At 51.2% G+C, this 19,187-nt stretch overlaps 1 protein-coding gene across 1 annotated transcript in view; it reads left to right on the forward strand.

The window, feature by feature from the left end:
- The window catches only part of SSH1 (slingshot protein phosphatase 1), a 50,853-nt gene that overhangs the window by 11,378 nt on the left and 20,288 nt on the right, over positions 1–19,187 (forward strand). The window contains exons 3-7 of the mRNA XM_080650752.1: positions 12,945–13,048; positions 15,174–15,238; positions 15,717–15,838; positions 17,787–17,855; positions 18,866–18,931. Coding sequence (XP_080506878.1) covers positions 12,945–13,048; positions 15,174–15,238; positions 15,717–15,838; positions 17,787–17,855; positions 18,866–18,931 — 426 coding nt within the window. The remainder of the gene's footprint in view (positions 1–12,944; positions 13,049–15,173; positions 15,239–15,716; positions 15,839–17,786; positions 17,856–18,865; positions 18,932–19,187) is intronic.

Raw genomic sequence — 19,187 nt, forward strand, 5'->3', positions numbered from 1 at the left:
AGCCTCATAGCACCCGGCACCCTCTGGATGGGCCATCGAGGTCTTGTAAGTGGAGTCCTCTGTGTCTGTTTCACGTCGAGGAACTCACAGTGGGCTTGGAACACAGACGGGAGCGGGGGACCGAGATTTTTTCCTGCAATTCCCCAGTGCGGTTTGGCACTGTCAGATGTCCCTTCCTTTCTGATCCGGTTCCTCACAGGAGACATGCAAATATGTGTTCATCTCGTCCCTTCCTGTCCCCACCCCATGGCTTCATAGGACGCGGCCTCCCATTGACTCCAACTTTAAAATATTGGAGTACACAAACTTTTAAAATTCTGGGGCCATTATACAGTTTTGCCGTTCCTTTTGGTTTAACCCAGGTATTATTCCTGGTAGTTTGGTGGAACATTTGATTTTAAAATCAGAATTTGCCTTCCGTATCCATTAAATATATTTTTTAATGTATTTTTGTTGATTTCAGAGAGGAATGGAAAGAGAGAGAAATAGAAAGACCAATGATGAGAGAGAATCACTGATCGGCGGCCTCCTGAACACCCCCTGCTGGGGATGAAGCCCGCAGCCCGGGTATGTGCCCTGACCAGGAATTGAACCATGACCTCCTTCCTGGTTCGGAGGTCGATACTCAACCACTGAGCCACACCAGCTGGCATGTTGTTGGAAAACTCATCCTAGAGTTGGGGACCAATGAGAACAGAGGTGAAGTTAATTTGATTCTGTTGAAACTTAATTAACTTTATTATTAAGGTTAACTTAAAATGAATTTTGCTCAGAGTAGTAGGTTTCATTAAACTTTCTAAATATTAATACTTAGACTTCAAAAGAGTGCCTCGGGGCCCCTGTCTCATTCTTCCCACACACTTGGCACACCAGGGGAGCGTGTGCACATAACAGGAATGCTCGTGCAAGCTCTTCATCGTAACAGTGGTGACCAGTGATCACCCTCCTAGTGAATGGAACAAAGCTGTGAGAGGGAATCAGAAAGCCTAGGTTCTGTCCCGAGATATATCATCTACTGTGCAACCTTAAGCAAGTTGCTAAATGTCTCTTGGCCCCCATTTCCTCCTTTGCAAAGTGAAGAGATGGATTCGATGATGGTTTCCAAATCCAAGAATAAAAGTCCTCAGACCCACCAGTCTAGTTCTGTGTGTTACATTGTGCTTCTAATCGTTCATGGTAAATTTGTAACATGCTGTCAAGAGTTTCTCCTTTATTCCCACACTAAGAGCCAGGTCAGATATCTGTGGGGCATCTAGCCAGGTCAGTGTTAGGGTTTGACCCTGAGACGGAGCAAACTGGTTGACCCCTGAGAGGAAGTGGGCTCACTCGTCAGGCACGCCTGGCCCTCCCCTCAGGAGCGGGCCACATGCACAGAAGTGGCCATTTGGAAAAAAGGGACTTGCCTTCAGATCTCGTCATTTGCTGCGGTCAGATCTCTGGGTTTGGACAGCTTATTAGAAAATTCCTAGGGCTGGAGCATCCAAACGAGTTGTTCTGCTTCAAAGAAAGCCACAAGAAAGAAGCAGGATTAATCAAAATAGGATTAATCACAATAAGGAGGAGTCTTCTTCAAGATGTGCAGATGATTGGGCCAGGGATGGGGCAAGACCCTGAGTCTGGCCTGTGGGGGTCCCACTTGGGCGGGGGTGGTATTGTTGATGGTTCCCATGGTGGAGGCGATGTGCTGATGAGAAAACCTAGCTGGCCTGCCTGTGGGCGTGGCCCGAGCATTGGGGTGAGATGGGCGAGACAGTTGTGTGGATTACAGAGGTCACACAGGCCAGCCTGTGCCTGACAGCGGGGCCTCTGGGTGGGCGTAGGTCCCGCCCCCTGACCACTTGCATGACCATGACCTTGTTCCAGCCACCTGCCCTCCCTGACACTGAGGGTCTTTGTGAGGCTCAGAGAGTCTTGTGTTCTGTGTAGTGCCTCGTCCTTGCCTGATGTCGCCTGACACCTTGGTACCATGAGTTATTTTCATTGATAGTAGTGAGGCCCCCCCCCCCCCCGTCACCCTTCCTGACCGTCTTCTCCTCCATCGGTGGACTCAAGGCCCGTTCCCCACAAAGTCCAAAAGGTCATCCAAGTTGAAGCTAAGAGGAAAAACAAGCAATGCTTGACCTAATTCCCTCCAAGTTCTACTGAACTTTGTACCAACTTTCACCATGTTTTGTATTTTTATTTCTGCAGATTTTTTTTCTTGAATGGCTACTTTAGAAGCTATTTTTAAAAAGACTTTGTTTCAAAGAAGGTTATCGGAGGTCCCCTTAGAAAAGGTCTGGTGCTCTCCCGACGGGGTCACCCTGTGCTGGCAGAAGGAATTCCCGGTTAGGGCTTGGCACATGTTTGCCAGGAGTTCTCCAGGCGTTTCCCCAAAGCTGGGCCCAGGCAGAGTTCCCACAAGCGAGGGGACCGTAGGTATGGTTTGGAGACAACCAGGCCAGCTGCCACCTCTGTAAATCCCTGGGTCACTTCCCAGATGTCCAGACCGACCTGTTCCGTGCCAGGTCTGTTGCAGGTGACATTTAGGAGTGGCTCTTAAGGCTGGGGTTGAGGCCACTGAATTGTACGCAGGACGGCTTCCTACGGCCCCTGCTCCCCAAGCCCTGGGCCCCGTGTGCAGGCCCCACCAGGCGAAGTAGGAGGGAGAAATGCCTCTTGAGAAGCAGCCTGGTAGTGGAAGCAGTTTTTACCTCACTGTTTGCTCTCTTTATCAATTTAGCCAAGGTAAATGTGGTGCCTGTATGTGTCGTGGGTCCTGTGCCGAATGCTGGGGATTCCATGTTAAGTTGAAAAAAGAGTCTGCCTTCTAGAGGTAGCATGTGAGTGCTGGTTCAGCCATAGCTCTGTAGGAAAGGGATTTGAAACAGCTTAGTAATTTCATTGTAACAATGTAACTTAAAATTAGAAAAGTGAGCCCAGCCCATGGCTCAGTGGTTGAGTGTCGACCTATGAACCAAGAGGACACGGTTCGATTCCCGGTCAGGGCACATGGGTTGCAGGCTCCATCCCCAGTAGGGGGCCTGAGGCAGCCGATCAATGATTCTCTCTCATCATTGATGTTTCTATCTCTCTCTCTCTCTAACTTCCTCTCAGAAATCAATAAAATATATTATAAAATTAGAAACATGGGACAGGGAGAAAGTGGGGGGAAATAAGATGAAGTCATAGGAAGGTTTATATGTGCAATGTATGGCATAATGTTGCTAGTTACCGAGTTTGGCTGCCAGTCTGACTGTGAGCTTCCTAGGAGTCAAAACAAAGGGAGAAACAAGGTCAGGTGCTTGATTCATGGTGTCCTTAAAATACCGCCAGGTCAGTTCCTCCGAAGAACAATTCCTGACAGATACCCTGATAGATAATCCAGATAAGTAGCGGGTGTTCATAAGGAAACCCAGGGTGAGGGTTGGACCGTCAGGGCGTGGGCCCCGCGGCCCACAGGGAGAGCTGATGCTGTGTGTCCATCCCACCAATTAACCTGGTGTTTGTGGTCCTGCGAGGTGAAGTCAGCTGCAGTGCTCGGCGCCAAAGCTGCTGGTCGCCCCAAACATCGAAAACAGGATGCTGAGTCACATCCTGCGGGCCTGCAGCATCCTGACTTTGCGTGCCCGTCACAATGGGAGGCTCGCACGGGCAGGTTGGCCCCTCGCTGTTCCAGAGTGTGGTCTCAGAGCAGGAAAACATTAAAATTAGGTCTTACAGGAGCCGAGTGTGTGTGTGTGTGTGTGTGTGTGTGTGTGTGTGTGTGTGAAGTCCACACAATCTGACACACACATAGACCAAGAGGAACAGGGAGAGCAGCTCTTCCCATCATGCCCCACCGCCTAGTGCACCTTGCCATTCTGGGAAACAAGAGGAAAAATGGTCCTGAGGCGGAGTGATCTCCGTTGGTGAGGGAGGAAGTGTCCGAGATGGAAGGAGAAAGCCAGGAAGTATGCCCCTGACAATAACCAGTGAGATGGTCCTAAGCTTTTATCACCTGCCAGTGCAGAGTAAGTAGGGTTTTACCAAAAGCCAATTAAGTGGAAGTTGAAAAAACAAATTTATTTTTATATATGTTTTTAAAATGTATTTTTATTGATTTCAGAGAGGAAGGGAGAGGGAGAGAGAAACATCAGTGATGAGAGAGAATCATTGATCGGCTGCCTCCTGCACTTCCCCTACTGGGGAGTCGAGCCCACAACCCAGGCACGTGCCCTGACCGGGAATTGAACCGTGACCTGGTTCCTAGGTCGACGCTCAACCCCTGAGCCATGCCGGCCAGGCTGAAAAAATATTTTTTAACATTCTGAAACAAAACGTACAGAAAAGTGGCAAGTACAGTACAAAGGACTTTTTCTCTGAACTGCTCTGAGAGAAAGCTGCCAGCCGATGCCCTTTGAATACAGGCCCCTTCTTGGCCGTGCGAACTTGGCAAGTGCCCTAACCTCTCTGAGCCTCAGTTTCCCTGTGTATCAGATGCGGGTGGATGCTGAGGATTTGGTTAGGTGATATGTATACACTGCTCAGCATGATACTCCACAGAGGTGTTTCATCGGCGATGTTTCACCAAGGGCACGCTGTCCTCTGGGCACTGGGAGGGACTGGCCACGCGGGTGTGGTGGACAGCTTAGTTTTGTGTTGTTCGAAGCGCTTGGTTGCCCAGAGGACCCGACCGCCAGCGCCTGTAACTCCACTTGCAGCGTTTGTCTGGCGAGTCCTTCTTGTCCCGCTCACCCTGCGCGCGGGGAGCGCCGAGTTCCCGCCGCTCGGAGATGGCCAGGGTGAGTTCGACGTGAAGTAAAACGCTCGGAGCTGGAGAGGAGGACAAGCTCCTTCAGGCGTGTTTACTTAGCATCGCTGTACGTCAGACCGGGAAGGAGACTCGGAACGTTCTGTGCGCCCTGGCCGTCAAGTCCCACTGTGATGTTCAAGGGCCCTGACGTGACCCGATCATGCCACCACCAGTTAGTAGGTACGCAGGTCTAGGAGTGGAAGGTCTCTGGAGTCAGGTTAGGGCGTGGTGACCTTGGATAGGGGATGGGGCTACATACACCAAAGGAAGGACGGAGAACCTGGGAGGGTGGAGATCCACCATTGGTGGGATTTTTGAGTTGTTTCAGAAACAATTTCCTTCACGGGCCTGTTCTTTCTGGCTGCCTAGGCGGTCGTTGCTGCCACTGCACTTCCTGCACGTGGCCTCGCTGGGGTCTTTGACCCTGGTGTACCGGATGTCCAGAGGAAGGTGGCACCAGCTCTGGCTCCCATAAACAGGGCCTGAGGCACTTGGGGGGCCATCAAGAAACTATCCTAAGGTTTATCAAGCCAACGCAAGGCACCTCATTTGCTGTCTTATTTATGCAGTGGGGGAAACCCTGCTTTGGCGAGCTTGCTAGTATATTCAGCTGCTTGCTCCTATCCGTTGGTATGAAGGGGAGCTGTGGAGCTGGCTTCAGAGAATGTCTCTTACTGTCTGAAATGCTTCTGGACATTCCTTCTGTCTGAGAGAAGCCTACGCCTTCTAGCCAAACAATACATGGCCCAGCAGCACAGACATTTGTAATGAGCCCTGCCAGCATTTCTTGCCGGTGACCCCGTTCCTGAGTGTAATGCCCTGCGGAGCTGGAATTTCCCCGTTCTCCGCACTCTGTATTGCAGGAAACAGTTTGGGAGCTCTAGCCGAGAGCTGTGTCAGGTGAGGTCCTTGTTTGCTTGTGCCCTGAGGGATGGTGTTTGGAACAAGGCCCCGCCAAAACAGAAAGACCAAGGCCTTGGTGCAACTCTGGGTCTTTGTGGCTTGAACATAAATTCAAAGTGAGGGGAGAACCTGTGGGAGAGCGGTGGAAGGGGTCTTCTGTCTCCACCTGCCGTCTCCTTCGCCTTCTCCAACTAGGACGTCTCCCATCTCCGTAAGCATCACTGTGCGGGGAGTGGGGTTCTCTGTGGTTCTGAGGTCCATCTGTATCCACCCAGCTTTACCTGCTGCTGCAGGTCAGCGCATCCTGCCCTCGGACCTGGGGATTCTGCCAGAGGAGCCCCGGACTTGGAGCCTCTCCGTCCGGTTCTGCCCCTTGTTAGACAGATGACCACAGATAAGTCCTTTATCTTCTCTGTCTTGGTTCTTTCATGAGAAGAATGGAAACTCGTTCTTCTAAGAAATAACAGCAGAAATGGAGGGACAAGCCCTCTGTAAACGGGAAAGCACCGTTCAGATGGAAGGTGGCATTTCCTGACTGAGAACAAAGCTCAGTGAGTGCTGCTGCTGTACCAGGCATTCAGGTGCTGAGAACTTCTTAGGCTGACGGTTGGATGGCTCAGCCAGAAGCCCAAGGTTTGGTTCTTAGCTGTTCCCGTTCTGAAACTTGAATTTATTACTACACTCAGGGATGACCAACTTCCGAGAAGCCAACTTATATTAACCAAATGGATAAGAAACTGACTTATAAACCAGAATAGACATTTATGAGTTCACAGAGGGCCTTTTACAAATCCTCCTCTGTTCACTACAGGGGAGGTGTAACGCGACCTTCCGAGCGCACACGTACACGTGTCTGTGTGTGTGTGTGTGTGTGCGCGCACCTGCAGCTCCCAGTATGTTCCTCTCCCGTGAACCCTGCTGCCTTACATCGCAGTTACTGCCCTGTGTCTGTCTGACCCACTAGCACGTAACGTTGCCCCAGGGCAGGAGCCATGTCTGTTTCATTTCTGAATGCTCAGGGCTTAGCCCTGACCAGACAGGAGATATTTGTGAATCTAAATGGAATTAACAGAACCTCCTCTTGGGAATGGTCAGTGGTACCCACCTTTTCATTTGTTCCCTTTTTTTCCCCTGGAATTATCATTATGTCCGCTAGACTGACCACAGCCCACTCAGTAATCGTGGTGCTGAGCCTACTGCAATCGAGGACTGGTTCTGTCCATGTAAAAGTTGTTTCAACCAGTCCAGTCACTTTGGACCCTTTTCAGAGCCTGTACTTGAGGCTCATAGTCTCTGATTTTGTGCGAGATGTGTGTCAGGAATCCGAAAATCATAGCGTTGAAGTACCTTCCTGTTTCCTCGTCTATAAAATGAGCATAGTAATGCCTGCTCAGTCTTCCTGGAAGCGCTCCTAGAAGATCAAATCCGTTGACATTCGCTCGAGTGCTTTGTCCACGGCCAAGCTCACCAGAGCTCTGATCTGTCATCGCTGTTGCCATTTCATACCGTGCAGCGCGGCTGCCTTTCGAGGGCAGGGGCACTTGTGACCAAAAAAAGTATTTGGTAGAAGATGGGCAGGCGCACCTCCCTGCCAACCTGTTCTGCCGCTTCCAAGGAGGGTGTGATTTTGTGCTCTGACCTGGCGTGACCTCCCTTCACGGTACCCAGTTGTGCTCCTCTCCTGAGAGGACCACGTGCTCTTAGCGGTGGTATCGTTCACCAGCAGGAAACACTGATCGTGCACCTACTATGTGGGAGGTATTTTTATGACACCCACGGGAGAAACCAGTGTTCCCGTGTCTGTGAGGTTCGGGGCTTCACCCTGGCTATGGGTCCGAAGCCCTTCGGGAACTTTTAAAAAGCAGGTGCTCAGCCTTACTGCAGACCTTTTGAATTAGAATCAGTTAAGGGTAGACCTGGGCATGAATATGTTTTAGAAGGTCCATAGCTTCTTCAGATGGACAGCCAGGGGTGGGCGGCCGGGCTTTCGGATAATATTCTGCAACGTGGTGTTGCTACACTTGGTACTTCTGTTTTTCAAGGAATTAAGTTTCTAAGTGGCCTGGCGCACACCCAAACCACCCAAACATACACCCATCCCTTAGAAAGGGTCATTACCTTAGCCCTGGTGGACACGTGCGCAGGCGTGGCTTAGCAGGTACTTCTTAGTCTGCAGATATTTGCTATTTGAACGAATGAACAGAACCCTGTAAGTGAGTATCAGAACACACATGTATAGTAGACCACGAATCACAACCCAGACCGTGTATTTTCTTTTCTTAAACTTCGATGTGCACCGGAATCGGTAAGGTTGCCCTGGACACTGTTTCAGGAGTGTGACGGGCTTCCTGCAGTGGTCACATGGCGAGAGGCATGCCTGCCCCTCAGAGCTGTGGGAGCTGGACACCAGGCATAGCTAAGTGCCTGGCACAGCCCCTGCCACGTGGCAGGAGCTTGGTAACGACAGTAATGTAATGCTTGTCGATGGGAAGCAGCTCGGCCAGTGTGGCCGTGCCACCCACAGAGCTCTGCAGGCTTCCCACTCGTCGGAAGGACGGAAGGATGTGTCCTGTGCAGGTGGCCGTGGGCAGGGTGATTGGCGTGCCCCCCCGCCCCCGCCAAGCCCTCCGCCTATCCCTAGGCTGGTGGAAGAACTTAACGCCGAGGCTTCTCTTCCTGAGGCCTGTTTCCTGCGTGATGTTTCCACGTGCTGGGAACCAGCACCGAAGAAGATGAGTCCGGGTTCCGACTTCTCGGTGACGTGTGCTGTAGCAGAACCAGCCACGTTGCAGTTAGCCATCTGGACGGTTAGGGACGACGGGCAGTCCAGGGATTGAGAAGGTGGACGTGGGGCAAACACAGTTGTCTAATCCCATCTTGTAAAGTTGTCTGCTCCTGGGCAGGCTGTCTCCTCAGCTGCCAAGTAAGAATCGTTGTGTCTGTGTCTCAATCCTTTTGGGAGCATTCGGGAGCTGGGGGGGAGCTTCCAGATAAGACCTTCCCGAGTTCCTCTCTTAGGGTACGGATCCCATCCTGCCCTGCACTGTGGTTATTCGAACGCTTAATTCATTTCCCCGGCTGAAAGAAGCGCTAAAAGCAGACAGCTCCTGGCTGGCTCTGCGGGTGGGGTCCGGGTCCTGAGCCAGGCCCTCCGGGACCGGGGCCTGCTTTACCTGCGCAGTCTGGCCTTTCCTGAGCACCTTGCGTGCATTTCTCACACGTGCACACGGGAGGGTCCCTCTACCTGGAACGCCCTCCTCCCCCCCAGACTTGCCTCCTCGGGAGCAGTTAGCAGGACTGCAGAATTTCCAGAATGTAAGCGTGCTTTTGAAAGTGCCCCGTAACTGTGGCAGCTGCCCACGGTCACGGCTGGGTGAGTGGACGGTGTCCTGAAAGAAACAGAAATCCCTCAGTGTGACGATGGCGGCCAGCACGGGTCCAGTCACACGGACACGTGCTCCGGGCGGCCAGCTGTTTTCCCTCCCAGTTTCTGATGCGCACCCGCTGGCCTGCTGCGGAGGCCACCAAACAGCGTGGGAGGAAAGTGATTAGAGGAACTTCAGCTGCCTTGCTCCCTCTGAATGGCCCTTTCATCAGGATGTGCAGGGACAAGGGCCTTTTTCAACCCAAATATCAGGGGGAGACGAGACTGCCACCAGAGCCATTTGCTCTCTGCGCGGGAGCGTCGTCCGAGGCCGAGGACTCCTCGCCAAAGGACTCCAGCCTCTTCCTCACCTGCCTGCCTCCTCCTGGGGCGTGGAAGGCAGGAGCTCGGGGTCGCTGACCATGTGATCACCGCAGTCATGAAGCTTTTTTATTTTACCGACTTCTGCGTCTCCCTGCAGCCACCTCCTTACTTCTGCTCTCCAGAGGCTTCCAGCCCAAATTAGTACGTATCCCCCGCTGGTCTCTGTTCTCCTGCCCTGGCTTGGTGACGGGACGAGTGGCTGCTGATGCTCTGAGGGCTGGGGGTTTTTGAGGAGCAGCAATTGAGGTTTTTCTCTCTGTGTTCAGTGCCTTGTAGAGACTTTAATCTCGCTGCGGTGTCTGAAGCGGCAGGAGCCAGTGTCTGAGAACATGTTTGTCCCGTGGAGATAACAGCGTTGGGGGTGGGGGTCGGGAGGGCAGAAGCTGGCTTTGTTTTTACTTCAAGATTTTCCTTACAGCGATGGAGGGAAACAGTTCAGTTTTGTTTGTCTGGGTCTGACCCTCTGGAACTTGAGTTGTTCTTTTTAGGACACCAGCATCTTTGAGGAGATGCAGGTTTTCTGTAGCTGGGATGGGTGGTTGGTGGGCTTGTGCTTCCTGCCCCGAGTACCCAGGAAAGAGTGTGCCATGGCCAAAGTGGATTTGTTACAGGGCCTCCTGCCCCAGAGGGCCACCTTGAGACCCATGAACCGGGGTACATTGCCTCTGGGTAGTAGAAGCCTGGCAGAGACCCCCACGGCGCCCTGGCGGTGGGAAACAGTGTTCGCATCAGCCACGCTGAGGGCGCCTGAGGCTCGGGGCCTGCAGGGAGCTAGGCACAGAAGACGGGAAACAGGGTCCGGGAGAAATATCCGTGTCTTGTTTTCCTGATCTTGTGACTGCCCTGGCTGTGCGGCCTCTTGGCCCCGAGCGGCATCTTGTGCGGCCATCCTCGTGCTGTGTCCTCGCGCTGCCTCCCAGGCGCAGGCGAGGGCGCAGGGCTGCCCGCAGCTTCCAGTCTCCTTCTCTCCAGCACATGCCAGGAGGGGGACAGGGCCCCATTCACGCAGCTCCCCTCCCCCAGCTTCTCGCGTGGATGGGAGGCCCTGGTTCTCTATCAGTCTCAGGGACCCCGAGGAACAGCTGGCCTAGTCAGCGATCACAGGATAAAGCCTGTCTGTTCTTTTGCATTGTTCCCCTTTTTTTCCAAAGGAAGTGAGAGGGAAACCAAGGGGAATTTTTGCCCGTGATTTCCAAGGCGAAGGTCAAGGTTCATGGCTGGCTGTTTCCAGAGTGCTTGGGGTTTGGGTCAGGGATTTTGTTTTTCTGGGGTTGTCGGTTTTTTTGTTTTGTTTTGTTTTTAAACCCATGAACAAAAGGGGCTGATGTTTCCTTGCAAAAAATTTCCCCAGCTGCTTCGATGCGCTGCTGGTTGCGTTTCTTTCGTGGGTTTTGGAGTTCCTTGGGCGGCTCTTCCAGATTCCACTGAGCATCAGTAGTGAGTGATCTGTGTCTGCAACAGAACAGTTCTGAAAATAAAGTTGGTTGTGAAATTCTAAGGAAGGAGAGGGTGACAAAGGAGGAGGGTGGGAGAGTGCTGGGCGATTCTGCCGCCTGCTGAAATACGACAGCCTGGATTTCAGACGGGCCAGGTGGGCGCCAAAGAGCCTCTTGCCTCCCATGGGTGAGAGCGAGACAGCGAAGGAAGGGTGCCTCGCGTTTCCTCCATCGTTTAGAATACTGGGCTCCTCAGCACTTGTCACTTGCAGCACAAATAATATGACGAATAGGTGGGAAGGATGGCTTGGCAGTGCATTCGCGATCATAAATAAGTTGTACAGATGTATTGGTGTTACAAAATCTGTAAAGCCAGTTATCAGCAATTCAGAGGCCCCAATGAGAGAGGCAGATGGAGCCTTCCTATTTGATATTTGAGCAGTCCCTATTTTTAGCATGGGAATTCAACCAGGAGAACTAGCAGATGGGATTGTGGACTTGCGTTCTAGAAGATAACCGTTTCTGATTCCGGGATCTGCTGGCTTACTTGCTAGTTTGTGTGGTGAGTTTTCGTAGCACCTAGAGTTACTTGTTAGACGTAGCTGACTTTCTTATTCCGGGATTAGAAGGTTTACTCACAGGGGATGTCTGGGGCAGAGGTGACCTTGCTTTCTTATGTGACCGAAGACGTTGTTGTGTGTTTATCAGGAACTGATTTGCTCTCTGTTAAAACCAAAAAAGTGCCGCATTTTCTTAAGAGATTTTCCTTTCAAACCATTTATATATTAATCGGTTGCTCAAGAGAGAATTGATCATTTTTACAGTTTATAAAATTTGTGATCTTTCATAAAATATTAGTAAGAATAAATTTTTTTTCTTCATTATAACGTACATATTTTCTATTACTTTTGAAAGTCAAACAAAAATAATCATTTAAAAAAGTTAATATTTGCTCAATGTAGAAGATTGGGAAGATACTAAGAGGTAGAAAGAGGATAATCATAATTAGTCCAACCCCTCATAAAACAGGTAATAATTTTGGAGTATTTTTTGGGTAGTTTGCAGAGTTGACAGTATTTTTGAATAATTGGGAGTAATTAAATAGATAATGCAGTCTACCACTTTATGCAGTTTTAATTTCTGCATAAGCTAAAGGTTTTTTTAGAGCATTTGGAAACCTTGAAAAGGTTTTCATTGCAAATTTTTAAGTTATAGGTTGAATATTATTGTTTTTGGTAGTTAAAATAACAAAAGACCAAAGATTCATTCTGCTGAGAAATTCATTGGGTAGACTTGAGGTTTCCTGCAGCAACAGTGGGCACAGCACCCTTCCCTAAGTTAAATCCCAGGTCAACAGCCACTCAACTTCCCTTAAGATGCAAACAGATGGTGACAGTGCCCCTTCCTCTTGCTTGGATTCCATCGAAGGAAGGCAGCAAGAAGCAGAGAAGCTGTTAGAAGACTCAGAATTAGAAACAGGTCAACAGCAAGGCTACGAAAGAAGCACCCCCTGCCCTCAGCAGAGAGTCAGTCCCTGTTTTTGTTTTTTTAATATATTTTATTGATTTTTTACAGAGAGGAAGGAAGAGGGATAGAGAGTTAGAAACATCGATGAGAGAGAAACATCGATCAGCTGCCTCCGGCACACCCCCCACTGGGGATGTGCCCGCAACCAAGGCACATGCCCTTGACTGGAATCGAACCTGGGACCCTTCAGTCTGTAGGCCGACGCTCTATCCACTGAGCCAAACCGGCCAGGGCTCGGTCCCTGTTTTTAGAGGCTGTTGTATCACAGTGAGATCCTTTCCAATGTCCTGCAGGAGGGGGCTCTCGGTCCTGGCAGAGCCCACATAGAACCTGGGTATTTGAGCGGAAGCGTCGTTTCCACTTGCACACCCTCCGGCAGCAAGCTTGTAGCAAAGATCCGGGAAGACAGCTCTGTGAAATGTTTCCAAAAGCTGTTTTATCCCATTTGAACTCTGTGTGCTCTTTGTCCGCACCCCAGCTTTTCAACCCTGTAGCATGTCTTGCCCATTTTCCTCTGAGTTCCAGCCTAACCGCGCTCCGGTTTCATTCTTCCCAGCTTAAGTGAGAGCTTTTTCATGGTGAAAGGAGCAGCCCTCTTCTTACAACAGGGAAGCAGCCCTCAAGGCCAGCGAAGCCTGCAGCATCCCCACAAGCACGCAGGTAAGTCGATGCTCTGACGTCGGAACTCGTTTTCTCTGCCACTGGAGGAACCTCGCGTTCCCGGTGGTGGGTGAGCCATGTGTTGGTTTTCAAGGCCAGAGCACTAGTGGGACCAGGGCTGTAACGACTGGTCAGGGAGAAGCCCCTTCTGCGCAGGCACGCCAGGCGTGGTTTCCAGGTGGCGCGGGGAGCAAGCAGCCCTTCTGAGCGTGGTGTCTACCTGACAAGCGAGGGGCCGGCAGCCCTGGGTTTGGATGTAAAGATGTCTTACTTACAGTTTATCGGTTAGCTGCATATTTTAAGTTGAAGCAGGACTTTTTATTTTTTTTTAATATATATTTTATTTTTTTACAGAGAGGAAGGGAGAGGGATAGAGAGCTAGAAACATCGATGAGAGAGAAACATCGATCAGCTGCCTCCTGCACACGCCCTACTGGGGATGTGCCCGCAACCAAGGTACATGCCCTTGACCGGAATCGAACCTGGAACCCCTCAGTCCGCAGGCTGACGCTCTGTCCACTGAGCCAAACCAGCCAGGGCGAAGCAGGACTTTTTAAACAGATGCACCAGCATATGTTATAGTCAGGTGTTGTACCCTTGAAAACAGCCACCTTGGGGTGCTCTGTACCCAGTCTGGGGCTGCTGTCACCTCTCCGAGCATTTGGACAACTCTCATTTGGAGAATTTCTTTCTCTTCCCCTATCCCCACATTCTCTATAATACCAAAAGAAAAAAGAAATCTGTTTTTATAAAAGACAGTGGAATGAAAAAATAGTAATTATTAAACTTTGCTAAGACACAGTTTAGTAACACATCTGACATGAGCATCTGATAGCCTGCCTAGCCTTATTAAGCAACATGTGTCCAAACTGTGTATCCTTCCCCCACTTTCTTGCAGCGCATAGTTGGGAAAAGAGGGTACCCAGGGATAGAATGCGTGAGATCTTCCTTTATTTAGCCAGGGTCCCAGGGAACCCCAGGGCCAACAGAGAGAGATTCTCAGCTGGTCTTCAAGTAGAACAAAGCCGAGTCGCTGGTTGTCTCCAGGTGTTAGGCCCCTGGGTGATAATGTGTTTTTTTTTTTAATTCTAGTTTGGAAACTTTCTGTAACAGGATGTATTCCTTTCACACTGCAAAGAGGGCTCCAGCCAGCCTCGTTAGGGGAATTTCTTTATGAGCCCTTGGCACGCCCTGAGATGGAAAGTCTTTCTTTTTTAATGGTGGATTTGTTTTGAGGAAATAGGGAAGCGGTAAAGTTAGGGATCAAACCTAGTATCAATTTAGGTTCAGAAAGCAAACAAATAAGGAATGCCTATGAAGTAAACACACTGGTATTCTTTGGCGATTGACTCTGACACCAAAGGCAGTTTGGAAAGAAGACGCGAGGAAGCGTACTTGTGGGCAGCACTCCCGGTACTTCTGGGATGGGCAGCACACACATGGAATGTCAGCTGGAAAGACCTCTGACCCCGGACAGCAGGTGAAAGCAGCTAGCCACTGGGGCCAGTGTTCTTGTCACTGGGATCATTTTGTTTGTCTAACCTCGCGTCATGCAGCCTCGTTTCGGATCTGAGTGCTGGGGTTAGAATTTTGCATCTTACAATTGATAGCAAACACCAAGACCCAATCAATATTTTCACATAATGATATTTGTAATCAAGATTTAAGTCTATCTAAAGCCAGGACCACAGTTGTTTTACACAAGGAGGCAGTATGGTGTGGGGAAAGGACCTGGCTTCTGATCCCAGTTCTGGAACTGACCGTGTCGTCATAGTCAACCTCTGAGCGTCCGTTTCCTGATCTTTAAAATGGGCATCACATACCAGTACCTTGGAGGTTATGGAATTTAACATTTACTCAGGTAGCATACTTACCTCCTCCGGTATGGTCGCTATAATGATTACCTACGGTGACTTCTGGTACAATAAAGCTATAAACAGAACCTTTATTTCTGAATTTGCTATCGGCTTTGCTCTGATAGGAACTGAACCATTGTTTATGTCTTAACGGTAATGCGTACGGCAAAGCAGATGCTCAGGCTTTGCTCACCCTGTATAAAATGTCTCCTTCCTCTAAATCCAACGGTATTTTCCTACTGTGTGAACTTGATTTGTTGGTCCGATAGGTGACTTGCCCCAGCATCTGCAAGTGATGATCAACCTTCTGCGTTGTGAAGATAGAATCAAGCTGGTAAGAAGAGACGAGAGTGGCAAGTTTTAATTTTTAATTGTGAAATTTGGTAGGGAATTACTGATGAGCAGCGGGTGGGTGGTGGGGGGAGGGGGAGCATGTGAGTTTTTATATTTTAGCCAATTCTCCCAAATTGCTCACAAAAGCCAAAGCGGAGTTTGCTCCTCGGTGCCCAGAGGGTCCAGAGAAAGGATGTGTGGGGTCTCTGTCAGTCTGTCAGTCTGTGCTGAGTCGGCGTCTTCAGCGTCTGGATTTTATTATTCACCCATTTAACACACTTGGGGAGGGGCCCCCCTGCGTCAGGCACTGTCCCGCGTGTTGGGGTATAAATGAGATGCGGCTCCTATGCCTGAGAATCTCACCTTAATGCCTAAGCTCACGGGGGAAAGGTAGACAGCAGATGTCCTTGACCTTGGTTGGGCGGAGGAAGGGGTCACGACCCGGAAGGGCGGGCCGTGAACGCCTCTCTGCCGTGCAGGCCGTGCGCCTGGAGAGCGCCTGGGCGGAACGCGTCCGGTACATGGTGGTGGTGGACAGCAGCGGGCGCCAGGACACGGAGGAGAGCATCTTGCTGGGCGTCGACTTCTCCAGTAAGGAAAGGTGAGTCTGATGGGACAGGAGTTGCTGCGGGAAAAAGATTTCTATGGCCCTGTATCCTTGGGAGTTGACGGTAGGATGCGCGATGGTGGGTGGCGGGGTGACCAGGAGCAGCAGGGCACGGCGTTTCCGCTCTTGTGTGCGGCGCTGTGCCAGATCCAGTCTCTGCTCTGAGCTCAGGGCCTGCTGAGAGGAAAGAAAGTTACACTGTGCTTGGAGGTCTAACACTGGGTGCCACTGGGGCGCGCTGGACGAGGGCACTTAGCCAGGAGGGCTTCCTGAAGGAGGTGACGGCTGTGGTGGACACCCGGTCAGTGCAGGAGCCAGTCCAGTGAAGCAGACGGGCCTGTCCGAGAAGCATGTGCTCGATAGGCAGTGCGTCGAGTGCCTTATCCGTGTTGCTGTCCCACGGAATCCCAAACTTGGAGACGGTCCTGGGTCAGAGGCTTAAAGAGAGGTTTGGAATGTCCCAATAACCAGAGGCCAAGTTCGGTGTATCACAGGCCCTATTATTTGTGTGAAATGAAGGCGAATGGCTCTTCTTACATCCAGGATAAGTTAATACATGTAAGATCATTGCAAAGCCTGGATTTGTTAAAACTGGATTAAATGGGCTCCCCTTAGTCATCATTCATTAATCTACTCATTCATTAAGCAAACAGTTTGCATTCTCCTGTGTATGAGGCAATAGGCAAGGCCCAGGTAAACAAGAAGCAGCAGTAACAGCAGCAGTACACACAGTTCCTGACCTCAGAGAGCCTGTGAGCTCAGTGAAGAAGAGCCATCATCAGATGCTGGGGGGTGGCTCAGGGATGCAGAGACGTGTGGGGGGCCATGCCAAAGGCCTCTGGAACGTGCAGTGGCTAAGCCAGGTCTCAGAGGACAAGCAGGCAGTTGGGCAAGTCCAGGGGAAGGAATGTGTCGGTCTGGGGCTCTGAGGGGGTCCCCGCCCTGCCTCGCCCCAGCGCTGACACAGCCGAGCAGTTCCAGGAGCTCTGGGTCTCAGCACAAGTTTTACTTTGCAGCTCTGCAAAGGAAGTGTCATCAGCCCATCGAGGACGGGGGGGACTGCAGGGTGGGACGAGAACTGGCCAACACGACAGGCTGGAGGCAGGGGCAGGGTCGCAGGTGCCCAGGGCTCCCTGTCTGCACAGTCGCACGCTCGTCACATTACTCCCTGGGCGGGCTGCTAAGTGGCAGCAGAGATGTAAGCTGGAGGCTGTGGCGCTGGTCTTGGCACAGTCACAGCGGTTCCTCACAGCCGACGCTTTCAAATTCCTGAAGAATGTTCATAAGAATCTGAGGAGCCCCTGTGATAAGCCCTTTCGTTCCCTCGGCGTGTTCCAGCGGCGCCAGTCCCTGAAGTATCGTTTCACTGTCAGGATGGGCAAAATAAAAGCAGATCAAGCTGGTTCTGAAACAGCAGCTGCACAAAAGGTACAGAAACAGGTCTGGCACGGAACTCCAGTAATGGTGTTGGCACGCTGCCCTCCCCCTCACCCCAGGACTGGAGCCTGGGTTGGCTGCCTCCACTCGTCTGTGTCCCCCAGAGCGCGCATGGCTTTGCGCCAGGAGTGCGCCAGCCATCGGCGGCTTCACCCCGGCTGCAGTGGGGTGGTGTGGTCAGCTGGTTGCTCCTTTTCCCGAGAGCTGCCGCTGAGACCTGGTGTTTATGAAACTGCAACCACATCAAACCATGGGGTCAGAGCCCCCCGTGACTGTCTCCAAGCTGAGGTCACAGGCAACTCCCTCTGGTGGGGCCATCGCAGACCCATGTCTTCTAGAATTCAGTGGTGAACAGTCCCTACTCACAGCCTACAAGCAACTCCCAGGGACACACCCGGGAGCTGGAGCCGGGTCGGGCTGGGTGAAGACACAGGGAAGTCCGTGTGTAAGCAGGTCACAGATAATGTGACTCTAACCCTAGACATCTCCCTTTCCTCCTCCGTAGTAAAAGCTGCACCATTGGGATGGTTCTCCGACTGTGGAGCGACACGAAAATCCACCTTGATGGCGACGGGTAAGCAGTTCTCTTTCAAAGGTTCTTTTAATCACTGTAAACTCTGAAACGCGAGCTGGTTTGGGCATCATTGGGTAATCATTAGCAAAAGAATCACATGTATGACGTGTCTATTGCATCAAGAGAAGTGATATTGCCCCCCAATGAGCCACACAAGGAAAGGGACATCCTGGTCATTGTGTGGGGAGTTTGGGTCATGACGTAGCCACAGAAGCACCTTACAGGAGATCACTGCTGTGTGACGTTCAAGAGCAGCAGTAAGCGGACATTCATTCATTTACCTGTCGTTGGTCAAAGAATACCCACAATGTGCCCTCCCTTTGGGGCTGGTCCCTGAAAGCTCACAGATAAATGTGACACAGCAGGAGCTCACCGTTTCGGGGGTGCAGGGACAACCGACGGGGGGCTGCAGAGGAAGAAGCATTTAGTTCGTCCTGGGCTGGAAGATGAGAGAAAGGGCCATCGGGCTCTTCATACATTTGCCCCCAGGGGAACACATGGGTTCTGCGAGGGCTGGAAGGAGGCAGGATGGGACATTGTCCCCGCTAGGATTCCGGCAGTAAAGGTTATGCCGCCTCAGACGGGACGGGGAGAAATAAACATTTGATTTCTTGAAGACAAAGGACTATGGTAATATTTTCCTTTTTAAAATTTCGTCTTCCATTGATATATTTTCTGTGCAATTCCAAAAAACATATTGATGGGACACCGCAGGTGGGTTGGGCCATTGCCAAGGATAAACGAGAGGGGGTCGAATGCTGTCGCCTCGCTCCCTGTGCTGGGGTTTTCCTTTAGGTAGACCTCGCGTTGTGGGGTTGAGAACGAGTCTCCCGGGATGGAGAGCCCATCTTTGCCCTTGTCTGATGCAGCCAGCCGGTGGTCCCTCATCAGACAGCATGAGGCACGCTGGTCCTGAGAGTGTCCCCGGAGGGCCTGCCCCACCGCCTCGCAGGGGTGTGGTCGGAGGGGCTGATTTCTCACCGCGCTGTCTTTTTGTTTTTCACTCTTAGTGGCTTCAGCGTCAGCACAGCAGGAAGGATGCACGTCTTCAAGCCCGTATCTGTCCAGGCCATGTGGTGAGTGTGGTTTTAGGGACTTTCAGCTCCTTAGAAATAGAGTCCCAGCTGACAGCATGACTAGAAAACCCCCTGCTTGGAGTACATTTGTTTTGTGTGTATGACAAGGTCTACATGACAGAATTGACCACTTTCACCATTTCCACTAGTAAGTGTGTGATTCAGCGGCATTAAGTACGTTCACAATGTTGTGCAGCCATCACCACCATCCATCCCCAGAACTTCTCCACCATCCCAAACAGAAACTCTGTACCCA

Source organism: Plecotus auritus, assembly GCF_963455305.1.
Source record: "Plecotus auritus genome assembly, chromosome: 13".
In the NCBI taxonomy this organism is placed as follows: domain Eukaryota; kingdom Metazoa; phylum Chordata; class Mammalia; order Chiroptera; family Vespertilionidae; genus Plecotus; species Plecotus auritus.